The 24,971-nt window shown below is 41.6% G+C and overlaps 1 protein-coding gene and 1 long non-coding RNA gene across 7 annotated transcripts in view; one reads left to right on the top strand and one right to left on the bottom strand.

Annotated features, from left to right (window-relative positions):
* RPRD1A (regulation of nuclear pre-mRNA domain containing 1A) overlaps positions 1–24,971 on the top strand; it is a 33,580-nt gene that overhangs the window by 8,235 nt on the left and 374 nt on the right. Inside the window, exons 2-7 of one of the 4 annotated variants that reach the window (XM_080977025.1) lie at positions 3,615–3,744; positions 4,949–5,055; positions 5,154–5,248; positions 6,743–6,869; positions 6,982–7,157; positions 9,335–9,417. In XM_080977025.1, coding sequence (XP_080833151.1) covers positions 3,615–3,744; positions 4,949–5,055; positions 5,154–5,248; positions 6,743–6,869; positions 6,982–7,157; positions 9,335–9,361 — 662 coding nt within the window. In that variant the 3' untranslated portion in view covers positions 9,362–9,417. Of the gene's footprint in view, positions 1–1,832; positions 1,996–3,614; positions 3,745–4,948; positions 5,056–5,153; positions 5,249–6,742; positions 6,870–6,981; positions 7,158–9,322; positions 9,418–24,971 lie in introns of those variants that run through there. The other 3 variants (XM_080977024.1, XM_080977023.1, XM_080977026.1) reach the window with 3 other exon arrangements.
* LOC308460625 lies at positions 220–24,967 on the bottom strand. Of its 3 annotated transcripts, XR_013978654.1 has the most exons (6): positions 21,194–24,967; positions 12,986–13,089; positions 11,487–11,594; positions 6,594–6,643; positions 2,807–2,918; positions 220–354 (listed from the first exon to the last, which is right to left on the bottom strand). It is a non-coding gene; the product is annotated as an uncharacterized lncRNA (long non-coding RNA). The 3 variants fall into 3 exon arrangements; XR_013978655.1 differs by lacking the exon at positions 6,594–6,643; XR_013978656.1 differs by lacking the exons at positions 220–354; positions 2,807–2,918; positions 6,594–6,643 and adding an exon at positions 9,042–9,392.

Raw genomic sequence — 24,971 nt, 5'->3', positions numbered from 1 at the left:
AAGTAAAGTAGAGCTGTCAAAACAAGCAGAATTTTGATATATAAAATAAATGAATTTGCATATAGTTGCTGATCTTATTCTGCTTCTGCTAGTCATGGACAGGGTGCTGGAAATATGTTTATTACAGTGGTTGCACTCATCCCCCCGCCCCAGTTATATTCAGTGTGACGTTTGCATTGGTATTCTTCAGGGCAGCCTTGTAAATAAGCTTCACAAAGGTTATTTGCCTCGAACATGTTACTATCCAGTGTGGTCGGCTACTCTGTGCTGGGTATGGAAGAGGATGCTTCTTTTCCTTGGCACCTATTGGTTTCTGTGTGGAGCAAAAAAGAGTGCAGAACATCCCATCTCCTCCTACAAGGGTTGGAAAATAGAAACTTTTATGTAAACAAGCTTGGACACCCAATATACAATCCACACCTCTCTTAAGGTATTGAATATTCACTCTTAAAGAGTGTTTCTCTGGAGGGTGTAAAGTACAGCCGGTGCGGGTAGTAGCCTGCGGACATGGTCTGGCCTTCTGAGAGTCTGGAGGGCACCATCCTCTTGTTTAAGAGAACAATAAGAGAGAGAATGAAGAGTCTGAATACACTGAATTATAACTATCAGATAATCCTTTCTCTGAGAGACTTTTGTAATCTCTGTTCTCTTTTCAACATCTGGTGAAAAATTTTATATTTTCCCCAGATTCTTGTATGTCTCTTATGCCGCAAATTTTAACTGCTGGCTGTGATTTATTTTTATTGTTTAGGTGAGGGGCTGTATTGATAGGGATCTGGGGAATGAAGTGAAGGAACCATTGAAAGCCTGCTTCACAGTTTGCTTTATATTTTGCAGATAAATACACTCACATTTGCACTAACTGGCATACTGTAGTTTTAACAGAGTTGGATGTAGCCAAGACACCATCTAAGCATGTTGGAATGGAAAGGCAACGCACAGTAGACTTGCAAAGGCGTTTGTGAGTGTCCCCCCACTTCCCCCTTTCACCTCTGATATGGGGGATGGAAAGAAGTAGTGCAGGGAAACTCACAAAGGGCAAGGGATTTTGACAGGTGAGTTGCCCCTCCCACCTGTCAAAGTTGACCAATGGGAGTCAAAAATATTCCCCACCATAGTGATTAGACCTAGTGATCAGGGTTAATTATAGTCCAGTCTCTAACCTTTCCCCTTTTGAGTAAATTACTGGAGAATGAGGTAGCTTTTTCCGGTTTTTTCTAAAGAGGATACTGATAATCTGGATTCCAACCTGGTTTCAGGATGGATACATATGTTAGGGAATGAACTGGATGAGTCCAAGCCAGTTGTATTTTCTAGAACTCTTGGTAGCTTTCAGTATCATCAGCCATGGTATAAATCTGAGTTTAGGAGGCACAATCATCTATATCAGGCAGGCACGAGGAGCTTCTTGGCCACGAGTCAAACATAGGCCACCAAGGCTCCTCATGACTAGAGATGGGAAGACCTGGGGAAAAACGGAAAAATTGGGGGGGGGGACCAGGTTCTTCCCCCCCCCAGCCTTTTTTCATGGGGGGAGGGTGGGGAAAAACCTCCCCCCCCCATTTCCCCGCTTTTCCCCCAGGCCTTCCCATCTCTACTCATGACGTCAGATGTGGGGCAGGTAACAGTGGGGAGAGGCACACTCCCAATGGCTGAGTACTGCCCTTTGCAAGTGTCCTCACACTTCCCCTTTAAACTTCTGGCACTAGGAGTTTAAAGAAGTGTGGGATGCCTTGCAAAGTATAAAGCTGACAACTCCCCTTGCATGACAGCTAACTGCTTTGGGACCCCACACAAGCGATGTTGACAGGGCAGGAAAACCCGGCTACCAATCATGTGAAGTCATAATGGCATGTGATTGTGACTGTGAGTTCTGGAAGACATGCTCCCTGCATTGCAGGCATTTTTCCACCTGGCCTGAGAGGACAGTGGCTGGACTGACTCCAGCTACAAAAGCTGAGGTTTCTGAACAGACTCTTGGGCTGAGGTATTGTTGTAAGGGGCAGTGGTTATTGTTTTTATTATTAATTTTTTAAGATCTTTATTTTAGTTCTTAGTATTTACAAGGAAATTGTTCTGTTGGGTTGTGTACTTTCTGATGTTTTATTTATTGTTTATGACCACTTTTGTTATGTTTGTAATTGTGTATTTTTTCACATTGTAAAGCACTGTGAACATGGAAAGGCGGCATACAAATAAAATGATGTAGGTATGTATGGAGCCAAAGGGTTCCTCACCTCTGATCTATAATAAACCGCTGGGGGAGGTCATCTGATGGTTTGGGCTGTGCTGTCAACTTCAAGCCATTTACATGTACCTAAACTTCTCTTTCCCATGTAGAAATCTCTAGGAGCTTGTGGAACTATTGAACAGGCCTATGAAAATGGTTGTACTGGGTGAGGGTGAACAAGATGGAACATATTTCAGATAAAATGGACTCAGTGGGGGCTGGAAAGCCAGCCAGACTGAGTGGAGGTGTACACTTCTCTTGATTGGCGTTGCACTACTAGACTACTGTAATATGCTGTATTTGGGGCTGATTTTAATGGTGTTTCCGAAACTTTAATTGCTGCAAAATGTGGTAGCCTGGATTATGTTGGCAGTTGGAATACTGGTTGTTCGTGCATTTTGAAGCTCAGCACAAAGTGCAGAGAAAAATATGGCCTTACACTATTTCTCACACAGAAACTGAGGTTTCTGATACACCTTAAGAGAGCTAATCTGCACATCAGATCCTAAGGAAGGGACACCCCAGAGCCTTTGACAATTCGAATCACAAACACACTGTGTTCACTTTTACCCCTACCGTGAACATGGTGTATGTTGGCTGGGACATGGGGCATGTGTAATCATTCTTGTAGTAGCATTTCGGCTGCGGAACTGCCTCCGATGAGAGAGCTGTTTGTCCTCATTGGGTGCTGTAAAAATAAAACACACAGATGATGGATAAATGTCTCAAATAAATACAATTGCATTGGTCAGTAATAAGCTTTTAAATATTCCACATGAGTACATGAAGAAAAAACTAACCTTAATGCCACATGTAACACTCTTGTTAAAGGTACTAGGGATAGGTTAATTTATTTATTTTATGTATGGGTAAGTCAAGGAAGTCAACACAGTGTGTGCCCAAGGCTATTATGTTGGATTAGGATCCTTATTTGTGTACCTGTTTTTAAATCTTTGCTTACTTATAAAGTTCAGAGGGTAGCTGTGCAGAAGTTCCTGTTTGATATGGAAGCAGGGTTATAATTACGAATCAATGATGTGAAGTTTCTGGAAATTAATGAATTGAAATATTTTCATATGCAAATTAGGATAAAACATATTACAAAATTTTCAGTTTGCTTTAGGAAACTTTCTCATACCTTTACAGGGTGATCTAATTTACCATGCTTATTTCCCCTGTTGAAACTGCCAAGCTCATCTAATGCTATATTTGCAATTGGCATCCATTCATTGTTAATGAACTTACAAACGTATAAGAAAAATAAAGCACTAGGGGGAAAATCCACCCCACATCACAGCTACTAACATTGGGAAAATCCTTATTGTCATTTGCTTCAGTATTGTTATAACATCCCTCTCCCCCGCCCTTTCTTTTCTTTTTTCAGCAAAACCGAACAGGAAGCTTACATTCTTGTATCTGGCCAATGATGTAATTCAGAACAGCAAAAGAAAAGGACCTGAATTTACAAAAGACTTCGCACCAGTCATAGTTGAGGCCTTCAAACATGTTTCCAGGTACAATTGTTCTCTTCCCCAACCCCATGGAAATTATTTTTATTGGAATATTTGGGAATATTTATCACAGCAACTCAGTATCGTACACTCCCCTTTTATTAGATTTTTTGAGGGGATGAAACTACTGAAAACTGTTTGTTGATTTTTAGCATACCTCAAAAGTGGCATGAATAACAGATGTACTTTGCTGCGATAATAACCTGAAAAAAGTTAATTGACTTTAGATTTGAGTATTACTGTTTATTTAGCTCCAGTTGTCCACTTCAATATGTGTTTTATTCATTCATTATGTTTCTAATCAAGGCAATGAAAGATAGCATTTGTAAAAGTGGATTTTTTTCCATACAAAAAAGCAGTAGTAGAAAAATGGTTTGCAAAGCCGTCTAACAATATCATACATAGTAAGTTAATTAGAATATTGAAATAAATTTTGATGACAAGGCTCACAAATTAGTCTCCATTAGTGTCGCCATTGGCTTATAGGAATGAGATGTCATGGTGAGTCTTTTGTGTTGAGCAGTAGTTGTAACAAACATGAATGTAACTCTGCATAAGTGGAGCATGTATGAATTGAATATCAAAAAATCTTTGTTGTATTGACAGGTTATAGGTTTATAATTCACCATGTAGGAAAGAGGAATGTTTTAGCTGTTACTACTTCTTTGGCAATCACTCGTAGCTGAGTAAGATTGTCTTACAACTGTTTCCAAACAAATCAAAAGAATACATTAATATGGGGATTTCAGTTTAAACTTCGTTTACACAGATCTAGTATCATGGCCACAAATATTTAGATTGGTAACAAGTAATCAAGGAACTGTTCAGTTCTGTGTATCAGGAAGGTATGATGCTTTCAATTTCTTGTGAAGTGTTGCTTAGTAGAAAAGTTTTTTGGAGATACTTTTTTTCTCTCTCTCCACCTTTATGAGAATACCCCCCCCCCCCGAAAGCCACAGAGTGGTTGGTCTTATCATGCTTTACAGGTTTTAGTGAGCTATTTCAGCAGGATTGTTGTATCTTAGTAAATTGGGAGATAAATTCTGTCTACCTAGCTGAACATTCAGCTGTTTAACTACCCCAACATTCTATTGTGATGTGGTGACTTGAAATTTCATACATGGTTTGGTTTGAATTCTGGTATCTGTTAACTCTGCCTTACCTTGCCATGTATTAGTGCTGTATTTGCTTTTTCTCCCTACCACAGCGAGACTGATGAGAGTTGTAAGAAGCACCTGGGTCGAGTGCTGTCAATTTGGGAAGAAAGATCTGTTTATGAAAACGATGTATTGGAACAGCTTAGGCAGGCTTTGTGTAAGTAAATTTCAGCTCGTACAACTTTACTTTTTCTGGTTCACATATCTTTCCAGCAGATTTTTTATGTCTCTAATTTTATTCTCTCTAATTTCTAGATGGCGATAAAAATCCAAGAAAACGCCCATATGAACAGATAAATGTGGAAGACAATAATTGCTCAACACAAAGCTCTCCATGTGACCCTCCACAGGTAGAAATAATCTGTGAAAGTGAAAACGTAGCTGGAGTGTTGCTTCCAAGTGTTGGATTTACTATCTCCAAACATTTGATTTGGTTTTTTTAAAGCAGGTGTGTGGAATCTCCAGCCCCTGAGCCTAATTATGTCTGGTACAGTTCCCATTTTGACCCGTGTAGCAATTGCAAAAAAACAACAACCAGTGCTACGAGAAGGACTTTGAATCCAAGTTGCCTCCCCTCCAGAGGGAGAAATGCTCAACTTAAAAGGGGCTCCCTGTGACCTCTGATTGGCAGTTATAGTATCCTTCTTTCCATGTTGACAGGTGTCAGCCAATTGACATTATGATAGCAGGTGATTGACAGGCTGATCCTACCCATTTCATAGAATCATAGAGTTGGAAGAGACCACAAGGGCCATCGAGTCCAACCCTCTGCCAAGCAGGAAACACCATCAGAGCACTCCTGTCATATGGTTGGGTTTGGGTGGTAGATTTAGAAATGTATCCTGAAAGGGACTGCATGTGGGCACATTTTCCTGCTATGGTGACAGTCTGGGTAGAAGTGGCTAGTAATAATCTTTGCTCCTTCAGTATGAAGCTTTACTCCAATATAATTGCTGGTATTGAATAACTGCCTTGTATAGATCTTTGCTGCATAGATGGATATTGTTGCAATATTGCCCATCTAATATGTGTATTGTACAGAAATGAGTCTGGATATGGGGGGCAGGGAGAATGTTTCGTCACACTACCGTGTTATAAATTCATAGGGCAAAATGTTTTTAACCTTTCAGCAAAAAGCATGATAAATAATGTATGAAGCCTTTGCAGTAGTTTAGATAGTATCCATCTTGTGAATAGTACAGTCCTTAAAACATTTGAAAAGATGAATAGTAGTAAGTTGCTTGGAGCTGAAATTCTTAGGAGAAGAAGATTTACTTTCAAATCAATATCTGTTAATCCTGGGTATTGTCAAAATAGGTTCTTCATTGTGATTGCCATGGACAAGTAGATCTAGGGAAAATGGAGAAGCAGGAGTCCACACAGTTGTAGGGAAATGTTTAGTCTATTTTGTATTAAAATTTTATGTTCTCACAGTGGTCATCATCGTTCCCTTTGTTTCCGATGTTCAGGCTGTAAGTGCTGTTGCAACTTGGGGGAACCCTGAGATTTGCAGTAGTGCACAGAAATGTTTCAAGGAAGTAGCCTAAGTGGGGGGTGGGCACCAAAACCAACCTAATAAGGACTAAACACATTCAGTAGCCACAGAATGCTGTCTATCTGGGAAAGAAAACCTGCTTTTTGGTATAAGAATGACATGGAGCATCCAGGAAAAAGCAGTGGCTGGTTTGATGGAACCCTCAATAGGAGCACTCCACACTGCAATATTTTGATGCAGGTCCCACTATCTAAAAAAGAAAATCAGCGCTTTAGGTTCTTGTCTCCAGTACTGTTGCATTATATGTTGATACTTGGTTGTTTTTTAAAGTATACTTTCTCCCTCATAGACTGCAGATCTCATAAGAGCATTGCAAGAGTTAGAAAATGCAGCCTCTGGGGATGCAGCAGTTCATCAGAGAATAGCCTCATTACCTGTAGAGGTTCAAGACGTGTCCCTGCTTGACAGAATAACAGGTAAGGGAAGTAGTACCATTGGCAGACATGTCGCTCATGACAGAATGTTAGGACTTGGCTTGCCAAGATGATTTATAATGTGTTGAATTATGAATATTGTTTTTCTTTCTAGACAAAGAATCAGGAGAGCAGCTTTCCAAGATGGTAGATGACGCATGTATGTTGCTGGCGGATTACAATGGCAGGTTGGCAGCTGAAATAGATGATAGGAAACAGCTAACTCGGATGTTGTCAGACTTTCTGCGATGCCAAAAAGAAGTCCTCTCAGAGAAAGAGCAAACATTGGAAGTGCGTGACTTTGTTGTGGTAGTTCTATTCTCTAGCTTTTCTTAATTAAAATGCTTGACCATGTTTAAACTTCCCTTAAAGTTTAGATCTAGGTATTAGATCTGTTTTCTCTATCTTTTTCTTTCCAGCAGGTGACTAGGAGGGCTTCTGTCACTTGAAATTTTATTCACCATTTAATGATTAAGTATTTACCGATAATCTTATTGTATATACCAGTCTGGGGGGTGGAGGGAATAGGTGTTAAGATTTGACATTTAACATTTTATAAATTTCAAATGACTCCTTGGACATGTTTGATATTGGTATATATATTTAGTTCATAATTTCCCAGTGATTTATTTCCCAGAATACATTACAGTGCAGTCCTAACCATGTTTATTCAAATGCAAGTCCTATTTAATTCCATGGAGGTACAGTCCCAGGTTAGGGTTGCAGCCTTAGTTGCACTTGGTTCTCACCAAAAACAATGTGACTTTGTTAGGACTACTGCATTTTTCGCTCTACAGGACGCACTTTTTCCCCTCCAAAAATGAAGGGGAAATGTGTGTGCGTCCTATGGAGCGAATGCAGGCTCCTCGGCTTTGCGGCGAGGCACCTGACCTGGAAGCTGGAGGAGGAACAGAAGGGTCTCCTTCTGTTCCTCCTCCCGCTTCGCAGCGATGCGCCTTCCCAGCAAAGCCGGAGGAGGAACAGAAGGGTCTCCTTCTGTTCCTTCTCCAGCTTCGCTGAAGGGCGCTGCACCTTCTCCCTCTCTGCGCAGCACCTCTCCTGTGAAGGAGAGGCGCTGCGCAGAAAGAGAGAAGGCGCAGCGCCCCTTGAGTTGCGCGCCTGTCATGCGAAGCCGGAGGGGGCACAGAAGGGTCTCCTGTTCCTTCTCCCGCTTCGCAGCGACGCGCCTTTCCAGCGAAGCCGGAGGAGGAACAGAAGGGTCTCCTTCTGTTCCTTCTCCAGCTTCGCTGAAGGGCGCTGCGCCTTCTCCCTCTCTGCGCAGCACCTCTCCTGTGAAGGAGAGGCGCTGCATAGAGAGGGAGAAGGCGCAGCGCCCCTTGAGCGGCGCGCCTGTCCAGCGAAGCCCGAGGAGGAACAGAAGGGTCTCCTTCTGTTCCTTCTCCAGCTTCGCTGAAGGGCGCTGCGCCTTCTCCCTCTCTGCGCAGAGAGAGAAGGCGCAGCGCCCCTTCAGCGACGCGCCTGTCCTGGCTTCTGCCTTAGCCCTGCGCAGCCTCTTCGGGCAGGGGGAGCCTTCATACCGCTGCCCTGAAGAGGCTTGGCGCGGTTATCCCAGAAGCCAGAACAGTCACACAGTATCCCAGAAGCCAGATCCCTCTTGCTGTTCTGGCTTCTGGGGTTCAGAATAAGTTTTTCTTGTTTTCCGCCTCCCAAAACTAGGTGCGCCCTATGGTCCCGTGCGCCCTATGGAGCGAAAAATACGGTAATTTTTCCCATTGATTTCAGTAGGACCGAAGTTGAATTCACTTAGCCTAGATCCAACCCATAGTCTCCACTAGCAAGTCTGCACAAGAAAGCTTTTGGTGAATTAAGCTAGATGCATATTTGTGAATCTTAATAGGATACACATATGACTTTAAAAAATGAGTTTTATATGCTGGTGAAGCAGGTTAATGAAATGAGGATTATTTATTTTAATTTTCTTTTCTCAGATGTATATAACTATTATTCAGTAGTATATTATTATTATTATTATTATTATTATTATTATTATATAAATATATTCTAATGAATGTTCCAACAGCCCTAGATGACAGCTCTGTGTTCCTACTATGGTGGTGCTTGTTTTTTGAGGGGTGGTAGTGGAATAGCATTAGGATATTACCTAAATTAAGGTAGTTTGTCATGTCGAGTTATGTGCATACTTGGTTTTCCCCCCTTCAGTTAGGGAAGTAACAATGTTAGTTTTAGCAGAGAGCTATTTATAAGAGTTGCATCTATACTGACAATTTCTGTTTTGGTTTAATAGCTTAAAATTAGATCCGCAGTACATAATGACCCCTTCCTAAAATTAATTGTGCCTTAAACATAACAGCAATAACTTGTTACAAAGTAGAACAAACCCAAACATTGTTCATTAAGGTTCCTCTAACCTTCATGTGGGTAAGTATTGTCTTACAGATATTTTTTTTAATCCAGCTTCTCTAACAACTATCTAGCTTTTGTTTCAGGTGAGGAGCATGGACCATATCTTCTAATGGTGGCATCTTCCATAAGTAATGCATCCTGCTAAAAATAAAATTCAGAATCAAAATCCTGCTTTGTCTCATGTTTTTGAAGATTGACAAAACATACCTGCAGATACCTTTTGATGATACTAGGCATATGTTGCAGACACCATCTAAACAAAATGGAATACCTAAAGCAAGCCACATAGCTGCCAATTTAATATTAATTTGCTGTTCATTTTTGCTAGAAATTTGAAGGCTCAATTTTATTGAATTTAAATTACTAATTCCTCAAGCATTCCTGATAGATTGCAGCTGTTTAGAATTAAAATATGCATATTGAGCCCAAGAGCCTTTAGCAAGAATGCTTGAGTTCACTTATTGCTAGCAACAGAGGAAATTTTATGTGATCTGTTGAGGTGATGTTTACCCTGTGCTGAACTTAATCTCTGTTGACAACCACTATATCACATTAGCAGTAGCTGATCCCTTATAGTCATAAGTACTATATTTTTATCTAATTCAGTATTCTCTTAATAACAGCAGCTGCTTGCGTTTTGAGTAGCTCACAAACGGCATGAAGGCAATTCTCCCTCCTTGGTGGTTTCTCCCCAGATATTTAGAGGTGCATTGCATTGGAACAGGGTGGTTCCATTTAGCTTCCATTTTTAAGAGTCATTGTCCTATCTTCATGAATTTAAACCTTTCTAAAGCCGTCACCACATCTTTTGATAGTGAATTTAACACATGATGTCCCACTATGCTGAAGTTAGCAGGTCTGAGCCTAATCAGTGTTCGGATGTGCACTGCCTTGAGTTATATAATGGAATAAAGGTGGGGAGTGGAGAAAAAAAGGCAGAAGGGTCTTTTCCTGGCTAGAAATTCACCACATGTCATGCAATCAATAGTTGCCATTATCTTAATATATGGCCATATGAATTTGCCCTTGTTGCATGTACCGTTTTGGCCCAAATATGTCACACCTGAATATAAGCTGCACCTTTAAAAGTCAAGGGGGGGGGGGAGGAGAGACAATACCCGAAAATAAGCCGCTCCCTTAAAATTCCGCAGGCACTCACACCCGTTCCATTTTACTCTGTCTGTTTCAGCAGTGATACCGTAAAAGCCCATTTTTGTAACGTCGCAAATTTAAGCCGCACTTAAGAATTATCTAATCAGAATTTGGGGGGGAAAGTGAGGCTTATATTCAGGGCAATACGGTAACGGTTGGTTTTTTCCAACTTTGGCTCTATCGTGGTACATATACCAGGAGTGGTAAGATTGATCTAACTGATTTGCATAGCTGCAATTTAACAATGTTAAATGTGCATGCATCCATTGAAATAAGTCAGCCTAATCATTTGTGCTCCCATGTGAATAGCAAGCTGAAACCATTCTTTCACAACTTAAAACCTGTGAAAAGGGATTGTAGTGCCTGTCAGTCAAGCATGAAGAGAGGGTTTGCATAATACAGGGTAAAGAAGAAATTCCATCTCTCTGTGGGGCCCTTTGTGGAGTCACTTTAGTGGAGGTTGGGCCACCCATGTCAGAGTGATGGTCCAATTTTGCAGCTAACACAGCAGTTGTGATAGAATTTAACTTCATTGTGATTAAAAAATAGAAATAAAACTTTCACACCTTGCTCTCTCAGTGCGAGCAGAATAACTTAGGAGGTTTTGACAGTAAGCTATTGTCTGCAAGTGTGGCATGACATAGGAAAATATAAATTAATGTGAATGGCTATTAGCTATTAACATTGGTACATTTAGGGGCAACATTGGGTGGAAATGAAGGCTGCCTGGTGAACTCAGTGGTAGGCCATGGGAGAAGCCCATCTGTACCCGGATATCTCCATGTTGGAGGCAGTTTTCAAGGGCCAAGTGGGAACTCTGAAAAATGGCTGTTAGTAGGCACATGCACATAATTAAGTAAATAAGTAAGTAAATATTTATACCATGCTCTCCCCAGCCAAGACTGGGCTCAGGGCGGCTAACATCAAATATCAAATACATTAAAACAAACAATTGATTAAAATACAGCTTAAAAATTAGAATCAGGATAAAATTAAATGACTGCCCACGAATCACAACCATAGGGGTCAGCTATCCATGTTTGTCCCACATGAGCCAATAAAAGGGCTAAAGAGGTAACTTACAGGGTCCCATAGAGGGGGGTTCAAACGGCCCGGACAGAAGGCCAGGCAGAACAGCTCCATCTTGCAGGCCCCGTGGAAGGATGTCGAGTCCTGCAAGGCCCTGGTCTCCTGTGATAGAGCCATAAATATACATTAATCAGGTGGTGGGAAGAATAAACAGAATCTTGTGCTGATAAATCAAACTTCCGTGTAGGATAGACTATGTAACTTCTTAAACAATTAGTTTTGCATGTTTCCTTCCCCACTTTCCTCCACTTTGGATTCTTGTGGCTCATGTCTTGTCATAGATTATAGGAAGTGGAGTGGAGAAATGGAAAAATTGCAGCGAGTAGCATGCTAGGGACAGAGGATGTAGAATTCCTTACAGCCCTTCCCAGGATTTCTGTATCGTGCATGTTCATGATGCATGGTACAAATCTGTTTCTTCTGGCAACACATCTGATTTTTGCCACCTCCAAGAAAGGCAACCTATTTTTATTCATCTTGTCATTGATTATCATCTAGACAGACTTCAACTGCCCTTCCCCGAGCCCCCATCTTTCTGTAATATCTTCAGATTCCTTGTTTCACTGGGTGGTATTCCATGTTTCTGCATGTAGTGATGACTCCTCCCAAATGAAGATACTGCACTATGTAGGGTAGTTTCTGGTAGGTAGCTGTGTTGGTCTTACGTAGTCGAAATAAAAAAATTAAAAAATTGTCCAGTAGCACCTTAGAGACCAACTTAGTTTGTTCTGGCTATAAGCTTTCATCAGAACAAACTTAGTTGGTCCTTAAGGTGCTACTGGACAATTTTTTAATCTTTTTATGTAGGGTAGTTTTTGGCTTCCAGGGGTTATATGTTGTCATATCAAAGCTGCAGCCTAAAAAGTTTGAATTCAGGTTGGTAAAGGCTGACAACCGGTTCAGCATGCTTCTGGATTCAGGTCAGTTCCAGTCCATATAGGGAAGTGTACGATTCATACTTCAAGTTAGTGTGAACCACTACAAGGTTGGAACAAGTTTCCTTTTCCCCAGACCCACCCTCTTCTTCTGATCATAAATTTTTAAAACTGATTTTTGTCATTGCTTTTACACAGTTGTAACCTGCCCTTGGTATTCATGGTAAAGTGCAAATAAGAAATTAATAACAATTTACCTAATTTTGTAACTCATAAGCTCCATGAAGCATGTATGAAATAAAAATAGCATTCAGTATTAACAGTTGTACTAAATTCCAGTAAATTATACCCTTAACCCTTGAAATGGCAGGCCTTCTGCCTTTTACTTCTCAGACTCTTATAAGGAACTAATGTAGAAACCAAATCAATCCCAAAGTACAGTCGTACCTTGGAAGTTGAACGGAATCCATTCCGGAGGTCTGTTCCACTTCCAAAATGTTCTGAAACCAAAGCACGACTTCTTATTGGTTGTAGGTAGGTCCTGCAGCCAATTGGAAGCCGCGGAAACCCCATTGGACGTTCCGGTGCCAAAGAACGTTCGCAAACCAGAACACTCACCAGTTTGCGGCATTCAGGAGCCAAAATGTCCGAATACCAAGGTGTTCGGGATCCAAGGTACAACTGTATGGAATTGTAGAGTTGGAAAGGACCCACAGGGTGATCTGGTCCAAATGTAAAACAAAAAAAATGTAAAATGTACATATGAGTAGGAATAAAGGCACTTTTTCAGGTTGAAGCTAGTGAGTATACTACCGCACACAAACCCTTTAGTCTGGTAACAAATTAATCTTTATGGTTCATAGAATTATAGAGCTGCATGGAAAACAAATTTCATCTGTTCCAACCCCCTGCAAGATTCTTTTGTCCAACGTGAGGATGGGAACCTATGCCCTTTTAAAATGTGGGATGGGAGGGGAGTTATTGGGTTGCACTGATTACAGTGGTACCTCGGTTTTCGAACATCTCTGTTGACGAACATTTCGGTTTTCGAATGCTGTAAACCTGGAATTAAATGCTTCAGTTGTAGAACATGCCTCGGAAGTTGAACACGCCATGCAACTTCCACTGAGTGCAAGATCCTGAGACCTAGCTGTCGGCTATTGAGGTTTCGGTTTTTGAATGTTTGGAACAGTCTTCCAGAATGGAGTTCTTTCGAAAACCAAGGGACCACTGTATATATTTTGTGGTTTTATATTTTGATTTTGTTCTGTGAACCGCCCTGAGACCTCTGGGTATAGGGCGATATATAAATTCAAATAATAATAACCCACAACTCTGAGATTAAGAGTCTCCTGCTCTGTTGACTGAGCTATCAGGGAGATCTAGCCAAATAATGATTCAGGCTTTCTTCTGGCACAGGTTTTTGGTTCATTTTAGCTCCCCACATATACTTTGCCACATATACTTTCCCTGTGAAGGGAATAAGCTCATCTTTTTATAGTATAAGGCAAGTAAGGTTGCATTTGTATGTATACTGTGTTTTAGGTAGATTATGCCTTGCCACTGATTATTGCGCAGTTGTAGCCTTAGCCTCTATTCTCTCCCCCTTCTGAGTCACTTAGCTATGGAAGGCTTTCAGTTGTATCCAGTACAGTGCTAAGTAACCATCCTGCCAGCACAAGGATTTCTTTTTGTGCAGCCAGACTTCTCCCACTTGCCTTCCCCACCCCCTCCCTAAATCTGTTTTAGGGGTTCGCCCAGTCCTCCAGAGCAGATTTGTGAAGAGCGTGGCAGGAGGGAGGAAGTTCTGCTCAAGCAGAAGCCCTTGTGCTGATGGGACACTGGATTGCAAGCCTCGGAGGTCATGGGAAGTGGAGGCTGAGAAGAATACCTAGACTTTCTCTCCACAAGTACACCAGTGGCTGCTTACCCAGTCACGGGGTGGGCTGTAGTTGTAGCCTGTTGTGGCTATCCCTCTCGCCCCCTTGTGGGCAAAAGGCCTTGTGGATTGCCCTATAGCCTACCATCCACAAATTTGAACTGCCCTCTTGGGCAAGTTGGGGGGTGGACCAGAGTGGGGAAGTCTTCAGTCCGCTGCTACAACACTGCCTCCTTTGGAGGGCAGGTGCTCAAAGTGACTGCAGTCAGTCTGCCATGCTCCACCAGGGGCACTCTGGAATGGGGCTGATGACACTTAAGCCAAAAAGCCGAGTGCTGTCTATGGAGCATGATATGATGGCAGTTTCATAGCATCATAGAATTGTAGAGTTGGAACAGACCCCAAGGGTAATCTAGTGCAGCCCCCTGCAATGCAGAAATCTCAATACATAGTCCCCCGTCCAGTTTGAAACCATTCTGGACCCTGCTTAGTTTTGCAAACGTGATAATAGTTTTATTGTGCTACTAGGAGGTTTATCCTGCTTGTTTTTTCTCTAGAGCCCCAGATGATAAGACATGGCATAAACCTGAGCGCATAATAAGCCCCCTGCTGGATTAGTCCAAAGGTCCATGTAGTGTAGCAGTCTGTGCTCACAGTGGATTACTATATTCCTGTTGGAATCCCATAAGCAGGATATGAGTGCCCTAGCCCTCTGTGATCTCCAGCCATTTTGCCTCTGATACTGAACATTTTACATAACCATCATGAGTAGTAGCTACTGATATGCAAAGTCATGGAGAATAAGGCTAATTCTCTTTAAAGCTGACCCAAGTTGGTGATTATCTTGTGAATCCTAGCATGGAGGCAGTTGCATACATGCCATGGCCTCATGGGCAGCATTGAAGGGCTACTGACCCTAAAGCAGAGGGGGGAGCATGTGTGCCCTGGATGTAGAACTGCCATAGCATTGCATTTGTTTGTTACCCATGTGCTCATCCAGGAGTTGTCAATACTTCTCGCTTTCTGTGATAGACAAGTTGCATGCTTGGTTTGCTCTTCTCCATAAGCACCTCAGGGAATAATAGTAGATACAGCTCACTAGTAAATTCCTAGCTGGCAGTTCTGTACAAGGGATTAATGCACGGATACCCAAATTTCTGGCTCTGAGATAGACATATATGTAAGTTCTTTCTAAATATAGCAAAGAATTATTATTATTTTAAATGACCAGAGGATCAAAGCTGATAGAATGTTGCTAGAATAAATTTCTTCTCAAAAGACCAAGTAGCCCATTGCATATTATTTATCTTTTAAGTATTTTTAGGTGTTGACCGCAATCCTATTTTTGACTAATGCCATTTTCCCCGACATTTTCCACTCTGGCCCTTAAAATGTATAAGAAAGCAGTGGCCCTTCAGATGCTGTTGAACTCTGTCATCATTCCCTGACCAAGCTGACTGGGGCTGCTGGGAATGCAACAACATCTGGAGTGACACACGTTGACCACTCCTGCTTTAAAAATACAAAGCAAATGCATTTTTGTCACAAAGCAAATACATTACAATCTCAGTAAATTGTACATGCTGAGTGTTCGAGATTTATGAATGGTGGGTGGTTTGTGGCCTCCTTACAGGTGGCCTGAGAGACCCCCACAAGGATAGACTGTTGAAGGCTCTTTCTAGAGTAAATAAAATTTAAAATCCACCTCTGGACTCTGGTGTAACTATTAAAATGTGTCAGGGTGAAGAGAAAAAGGAAGCATTGTCAGGTAAGGGATAGGAGTTCCTGGATTTCCATTTCTATGGGCTATCAGTCAATTCAATACTATAACGAAATTGCAAATTGTAGCTGTTCTTGGTAGGCAGCTTTTGGTTTTGATCAGGACTGTTCTGCTTTCTTCCCTGAAGGCTGTTGCACGCTGAGCCTTTCCTCCATGTGGTTTCTTAGCAACAACAGTTTGGTATACTAGCACAAGCTCCCCCTCATGCCATGCTTTCTTCAGCTATTGGCCTTCCCTTTACTAGGCCGCCCCGCCTGTACTTATGGAATCATGACCTCTTCCCAACAACAGGATCAAAAAATGTACCCTGCACATGGCAACCACTCAGATCCATTCCCTGCCACCTGTCCTTGAAGCCACATGTGGTGGGTTGGTAGAGCCTAGCAAGAGCTGCATTGTTGTTGAGCACCTTGCTGATCTCAGAGGTTGCCAGAATTGCATTTATACCCACCACTTCTAGATTTGTAGGAATGATTATTCTACCCTGTCTATTCAAGCCCAGCTGAGTCAAAGAGCCAGCAGTCTTTCAAGCTGCCTCATGTAGTCAGTGGAGGTCTTCTGAGAACAAACCAGAATAGTAAACTTCATTGCAGCAAAATGTAAGAAGTGTTGGTTTGAACACCAAAATATGGCTTCAGAAGCCAGATTCTTTTAATGCAGTGTCTTTCAATACTTTTATCCTGTTCCAGTTTGTCTGTTGTTGCCTCAGGGCTGCTTGAAGCTTTTAGAAGTGTGTGTGAGGGGGTGATCTTCATTAGTTGTCATTAAAATACTAGGTGAGAGCCAATGTAATTTAGCTCTTTGAGTTGATTTCTAAAGCTTTCAAAATATTTTAGATTGGTCTGTAAAAGAATGCTTTCCTGATGTTAGACTCCCAACTCTCATTAGTTCCAGCTAGCGTAACCAATGGCCAAAGATGGTGGCAATTGGACCACAGCAACATCTGCACTGCCACAGCCCCACTCTAAAAGTATTTAAAATATGTACTGTACGGCCTCCTCTTCGCTACCAAAAAGGCATCCCACAGTGGGTTTCAACCATAAAGCATTAAAAACAAGCATAGTAAAAGCAAATTAAGAAACATCAGTGAAATTTCATCACATCCAACTGAGTGGACAGCAAATCGCCCAGAGGCCTGAGTAAATAAATAGGTCTTTAGCTGGCACAGAAAACTAAAAACTTAGCACCGGCCTTCTAGGAAGGGGGTTGCACAATTGGGGTGCTTGCACTGGGGGTGCCCTCTTCCATGTCACTGCATACTGAATTTTGGGCACCACCAGAGGGATATCCTCTACAGATCTTTAAAGCACAAGCAGGACTATATGGGATGCAGGTTCTCTGCCAGGTTTCTATGTCCTAAGATGTTTAGCTGTTTTAATGTCAATACAAGCACTTCGAAGCTGATTCAGTAGCAGCGGTAGCCAGTGCAGTTTCTAGCAGGCTGCCATGTTCTGCACCATGTAGAGTACATTGCAGTTGTCCAGACCTAGGGTTGTTAGTGCATGGGATGAAATATCCCCATCCAGGAGCAGTAACAGTTGCTGCGCTAACTGAAGCTAGTGTAAGGTGGTTCTCACCAAGGAAGCTACTTGTGCCTCCCATAAAATGCTGAATCCAGGTGAACCCACCAAGCTATGTTCCTGTTCTATGAGAGGGAGGGTGGCCCAGTTCTGAACAGGCAATATTCCCAATTTCCAAACCTGGGAATGCTCACTTACAGTGCTTATCAGGATTCAGCCAGAGCTTATAGGCTTTCATCCAACTCAACACTGTGTCGAACCACTGACCAGAACCCAGACAGTGTCTCCTGACTAATGAAACTGAAGGAGCTGTATTGACATGTTCCAGCACCTTGCCAGAGGAGCTGAATCAGAGTGGAGAGGCATAATTTTTGTGCCCCCTTCTGGGCCTTCACCCTTAGCAGGGAGTCAGCCTGTCCAACCCCTAGGTATGCCCCTGCATCAGCATCTTGGTGACATCTCACTCCAGATCTAATGAGCACTCCTAGTAGCTTCAAATAGATATTAAACAGCACTGTGGACAGAATGGGACCAGGCACCTGCAGCATAACTGCCATAGAGCTGAGGTACAATCTCCCAATTCTATTTTCTGGAAAATGGCCCTGCAGGTAGAAATGGAACCACCACAAAACCAGCAATGTCACTCTTTTCAACCCTCCTAATAAAGGACTTCCATCAGGACAATCAGAGCTGATCTGGTTCCCAACCTGGAATGAATCCAGATAATTGGTTCCATCCAAAAGCATTAAGAGCTATCACCCTCTAGAGCAGCGGTTCTCAACCTTTGGGTCCCCAGATGTTGTTGGACTACAACTCCCATCATCCCTGAGCTCTGGCCTTTCTAGCTAGGGGTGATGGGAGTTGTAGTTCAACAACATCTAGGGACCCACAGGTTGAGAAAGGCTGCTCTAGAGCACTTACCCTTAAAAAGGAATTCTTGCAACCAAGCGATGGTTGTCAAACACTTCTGGGTTCTACTTGGGTTTCTTGGGGAGCAGGCAAACTATAGCCTCCATGAGGACTGCAGGCACCCTCCCCTCTTGCACAGATGTATTCACCACACATTGGAATCACCTGGTTAATCCCCTCCGGCTGGATCTAAACAGGACAAAGGTTGAGAGGATGTGGTTGGCTGAACAGCCTCTAGCATCTTATGCACAGCCATTTTTCATTTGTTATGTTTATGTCCCACCCTTTCTCCAAGGAGCTCAAGAAGATGTACATGGTTCTCCCTCTCCCTGTTTTATCCTCATAGTGACCTGTGAGGTAGGTTAGGCTGAGAGACCGTGATTGTCCCAAAGTCACCCAGTGAGTTTCATAGCTAAATGGAGATTCGAACTTGGGTCTCCTGGGTACAATATTCTAAGTACTACACCACATTGGCTCACACTGTTGTTCTTTGTGACCTATTAGTGATTATACAAGTTAACCAAACCATCAGTTAATCATTGTACACAAAGGTCCCGATACAGCTCTAGCCGTGCATAAAAACATATTGATTTGCAGCTAGTTTTCCCAGAACGTACATGAGTATGTGCATTCAAATGCTCAACACATGGAATGATGCATTGTGGAAGGACACTGGATGAGCATTTGGATCAACATCCAGTTTTCACCTGTGATTTTTGATCAAATGAGTGAAAAGTTGGTGAAAGCAAAAACTGGAGGGTACTGTGTTATGTCATAGAATAGTTTCTCTTCCTGCTGTTATCTCTGCAGTTTGAATTTGTTTACTCTTCTCCACTCGCAGCTCTAGCTTTGGGGCAATGACAGCTCCTAAAGCCATAGCTAAGAAGGACTGTGAGTTCACATACAGCACTAAACTACTAAACTACGTAGTGTTTAAAAAACCAACTACGAATGTGGTTAATGAGCAACCTTTAACCATAGTTATTAAACCATAGTTAAATTGCTGGGCTGGGTTTGCACATAGCACTAAGCTATGGTTTAATAAATCATGGATTAGCATTATGTGTGAACCATGCCACTTTGCGGGGCTGCCTTTGAACTGTGTTCAGAAGCTTCAACTGGGAATAAAATGTAGCTGTAAGAGTTTCAAACAGAACCTGTTGTAGCAACAGATAAATGTCTACTGGCTTCATGTTTGCTTCTGGAACCAATTCAAAGTGCTGATATTATCCTTTAATGCTCTATACGACACAGACTAGGATATTTAAAGGACCCCTTCCACACGTACACAGTTGCTCTTTCTTTGGTCTGCACAAATGCACATGCTACTGATCATGCCTTTAGAGACTAACTGGGTGGGTACTGAGGACTGACCTTTTCTATTGTCACAGCCAGATTATTGAACTCTCCTTCAGGCTGTCCACCTGACACACACCCCATGTCCACTTCTGTTTTCCTCTGGTTTAGTTTGTAACTTCTCTGCTGATATAAATTCTGCTAGGATTACAATTATTTTGTACTGTATTTCTTTGCTTCATATGCATTTTTTCACTGCTTTTGTATTCAGAGAAAAGTGGGCTTATGAATACCAATTGTTGGGCATTGTGAGTAGAGGAGTAATATTATGCTCCTGTCTTGCTTGTGGGCTTCCCTTACTCATTGTTAGCTCCTGGAAGAACAGGGTGCTGAAGTAGATAGGCCTTCTGATCCAGCAGGGTTCTTCTTAATTTTTTTTAATAGAAATTGATGCTCCTTAGATTAGGATCGCACTTAAACACATTCTACTTAAGGTAAATATTGGAGAGCAAAAAATTGCTGGGTTGGACCAGTAAATGAAAAAGGGACATTTTTTCCTATACAGTCATACCTCGGGTTAAATGTCCTTCAGGTTGAGCGTTTTCAAGTTACGCTCTGTGGCGACCCGGAAATAACAGTGTGTTACTTCTGGGTTTCGCCACATGCGCAGACGCTTAAAATGATGTCACACGGAAGCGGCAAAACACGACGCGCAGTCGCGTCTTACGTTCTACTCAGGATGTGAACGGGGCTCCAGAACGGATCCCATTCGCATCCAGAGGTACCACTGTACAGTGATACAAATTTATTCTAAGCATTATGTACTGTGAAATATCCATGTGATCTGCCAGCCACAGATGTCAGGGCATAAATGGAGTGAGAGAATATACTAATGATTTTTTTTCAGTGGCAAGTAGCATGGCTTTATTTGGAAGCCTAGTTAAATAGTTGGCTAGTTGTAAGCCAAGTATTGTCTAAAGGGCTTCTCAATTGAAACACCATCCAACAAAGCAGAAAGACAGTTGGATTATTGCAGAGTTTGTATAAATAAAAAGATGCAGCACATAGTGTGCAGTCTATAACCTAGCTACCGCAGAGATGATTCCTTGTTATATAAAATTGTCCTGGAGGAAATAGCTTCCAGACTGAAATGTAATATGAGACTAATTCATAAGGCATTAAGTTGGATTCTGATTACTTTTACATTCCTCTTGTTAGTAGATATTTGGCAGAACAACCATAAACATAACACTGTCCATCATAAAGTCCTTCCAGATCATCCCAACCTGTGCAGATCATGGGACACCGTTGAAATAATTCTACGCTTAATGCAGTATGTTTTCTAAAAAAATGATTTGAATAAAATGTCATATTTAGGGGAGAGGCCATAGCTCTGTGGAAAAGTACATGCTTTGTATGGAGAAGGACGGTGGGGTTCTTACCATTTCCAGTTAAAAGGTTCTTGTGTCACAAGACTGGGAAAGACCTCTGCTTGAAGCCATGGAGAGCTGCCATAGACATCATTGCTTCAGTTGTTTCAGTCAATATAAGGCAGTGTCCTATATCCATGTCAGTTTTCAAAACAGACAAAATCAGTACTGACCACTTATATCCTCTTTCTTTAAAATGAAAAGAACATTGGAGCAGCTTAGGTGGAGATCCAAGTGGTATCCAGTCCAGGCACTGAGTAGGCCCATGCCTGCTTCATATCAGTAATGCTTCAGCATGACATAGTCCCAAATTACAAAATAAATTCCAGATTGCTAATTTGGAATTCCACATGGTAAATCTGCTTTTGAATTTACTGTCACTCCTGCTTACTTCACTCACCAATCCCACCTACTGGTCCACCCCATTGCCACCTTCCTTCTCCCCAAACCTGACCATATGCTCCTTCCTTTACACCTGACTAATCCCTGCTCTCTTACACCTCACCCACCCCCTTGCCTATCCCCTCACAGTTCACCCAATCCTTCCACACTCACCTGGGCCACCTACCACCCATTCTGCTCACTTGCTCACCTGCCTGCTCTTCAGTTATGACGCTGCAGTTGCCGTGGCTGCCTGTTGGCTATGAACTACAGCATGGCAGCCTTACAATTTTATTATATAGCAAGAAAATTGTGACACTTGCTGTGCTACTTATTCTACTTAAACCTTCTATTTATTTCACTAATTTTCAAAATATAAGCATAAAAAGATAAGTTGGAAGGTGAAGGGCCTAAAGGTTCCTGCCCCTTTAAAAGTTGCACAGAAGTGAGGATGTGCTGGCAGAGGCAAGGACAAGTGACACGTATATTCAGGCCTGCATCAGGCTCCACATACATATAAATCTGCTATGAAGGATGTAAAGAAAATCCATGCCCAAAAGCTATACCTTGTTATTTCAAGGTCTGCGCCAGAAATAGCCAGCGTGGTGCCGTTCATATATTTGTGGATGGCAGCTCCCATCAGCTTCAGCCAGAATTGTCAGTGCTGGAGAATCTTTATCAGATCTTGAATTGTGCCATTGGGGAATACGACAGATTCATTTCCAGGAGAGGAAATTGCAGATTGTCTTTCTGTCAGCTCTCCACTAACACAAGATGGTGATTTATAGTAGCCAGACATTGGTTATTAAATCACTCTGGAAATAAGAGTGGTCAAGGGAACAACCTCAAATGCTCTGATCAAAGCCATTTTCTTCTGTCTGCACCTGGGAGCTGAGTTGTTAATAACATCAATAACATCAAAAGTATCCAGTATGGCACAGGTACTTTTGGATCTCCCATTGACTGTTGGTATTGTTCGACAGTTGATGGCTGAACAATTTAAAATGATCAGATAAATATTAGATGGGGGGGGGACAAAAAATGAATCATAGAGATAAATGAAAAATGGAACGAGCTTACCTAGAGATTTCAGACTAAATTGATGAAAAGCTGACAGGACTGGATGATGAATCAGCAAAATTGGAGAAAGCAGATGGTGACATGAAAATGCCTCTTATACATGGGTTTGGAGGAGAAGAGAAAGGTAAAATCATAAATGGAGAGATGGAGAATCATCTGGATTTGGTATTGATGGAATTGAGTGGAAAAAAGCTTTGAGAAAGCTTCAGTCCTGGCTTTTCTTCAGTTCTGGAAGAAAGAAAGTATTCTGCATACTATTTGGAGCAAATTCAGAGAACGATGCTATAAATTTATGCTACTATCTCTGGAAAAGACTGGAAGAAACAGAAGTGTAAAGCCCTGGAGGAGCAGATCAGGATAAATGCAGTAGGAAATGGAAACACAACAAGAGATGAAATTTGAATATACAGAACTGGGCATGAATTAAAGGATATATAACAAAAGAATTATGGAATATGATTCCAATATGTGATTGCAGTGGAGAGATTTTAATATGGGCATGGAAGGAAGAATTTACTATTAATGAATATGGAGGCATGGTGGTGAGAATTATGGAGAGAAAGTGGATTTTAAAGAAAAGACATGGTTGATATTTACCGCCACTAGTAATAATAATTCAGGAACCCCTCTTGGACTTTTGTGGGGAAAAGAAATGAAATGTTTTTGAGAGACTTCAACTGAAAAGAAACATTATTTAACAGAAAGTAGAGAAGACTGATTTTATCTTGGACTGAATGTCTTCTTTTTTTTATGCAGCTGGCAGATAGAAAATTGGAAGTCCTTTTATTTTTATTTTTCAACTTGCTTCTTTCTCCTGCCCTTTTCTCCCTCCCTCCCTTTGTATCACTTCTTCATTTTCTTCTCTTTTCTTTGGCATCCTCTGCTCTGGGCCTTCATTAATGTCCAGGGATTGTATAGCCAAGCATGTGGTAGATGGTTAAAGGAAGTCCCTGGGTAAAAGGCAGGGAAATGTTGGTCTCCCAGGGTGAGAGGCTGGAAGGAGAAAGGAAAGATCCCAGATGCGAGCTACTACCTTCTGTGGCTGGAAAGGGTCAAGAACTCCCTTTAAGAAAGGACTCTGGGTTCTCCATGCCCTCACCACAGCAAAAAGACTGATACTGATGAATTGGAAAAATAAAAATGCAGCTCCCTTCTACGATTGGATTGAAGACTTATACAAACTCACAACATATGAATAATTTGCATGTAAACGCAGACTTGCCATGGAAAAATTCAATGAAATTTAGAATCCATTCTTACAAATACTGTAATAGGTCACAAGTACAATAACAACCTTGTAAAGTATACAGTTTTGGGTTTTCCCCTTCCCCGCTTTATTTTCCCTTCTACACGGGTTGTGTTTCTCTTTTTCTTTCTCTTTTATTTACGTCTCACAATGTTTAGTGCACATGTAATTATGTACTTTTTGAACTTTCAATTAAATAAAAAGAGAGGACTGTATTCGACTTAGTCTAGTTGTATTTTTTTGTAGCGTCTTTTTTTTTGTTTTGTTTTTTAGATTAGGCTTTTATATCTTATAGTATTATGAAAAACTTTTTTAAAATTCTTATATTTCACCCCTCCCCCCAAAAAGAAATAGACAGCTTCACCTATCCCTACTTCTCAAAGAGTTGGTGTGTATTTTAATCCAATTTCTAAGCTTTTACAAAGCATTTTTATATGCAGATCATTTTTTTAAATTATTAAAAGCCACATAGAGGCAACACTCCACCTTTTTACAGGTCCTGTTGTTTGTCGTTAGCTTTCTTGATGAGCAAAATGTCAGAAAGTGGTATTTTTCTCTCACTTGTGCTATGCAGTTTCACTTGCTTAATTTCTGCATGCTAAAGACACAAGTACAGGGCTAGCAAAGAAACCCATTGCCTCCGTAATTGCTGACTTTTCATATAATGCAGTGGTGGCCAAACTTGGCCCTCCAGCTGTTTTGGGACTACAATTCCCATCATCCCTGACCACTGGTCCTGTTAGCTAGGGATGATGGGAGTTGTAGTTCCAAAACAGCTGGAGGGCCAAGTTTGGCCATCACTGATATAATGCAAGACCAGTCTAGAAAATCATTGTGAGAGCATAAAAATCCACCCTATCCTGGAAAAAATGTTGCTTTTTTTGCATGAGGAAAAGACAGTCTGTACTTGAGGACAGAACGTGAACAACTAAGAGAAGCCCTGCAAGGTTTGACAGGCAGCCTATATGAGTCTGCACACTGGCTGTGAAGTAGTTAAGAGGGGGAAATTGCATTTTGAGAACCGTTTGAGAACAAGTAGTGAATGGGATAAGTGTGGAAGGGAGTCTCTAAAGTTCTTCTTGT

This window comes from Podarcis pityusensis (assembly GCF_964106645.2).
Source record: "Podarcis pityusensis genome assembly, chromosome: 13".
Classification (NCBI taxonomy): Eukaryota; Metazoa; Chordata; class Lepidosauria; order Squamata; family Lacertidae; genus Podarcis; species Podarcis pityusensis.
Note: the sequence above shows the minus strand (reverse complement) of the source record. Positions and strands in the feature narration are given on the sequence as shown.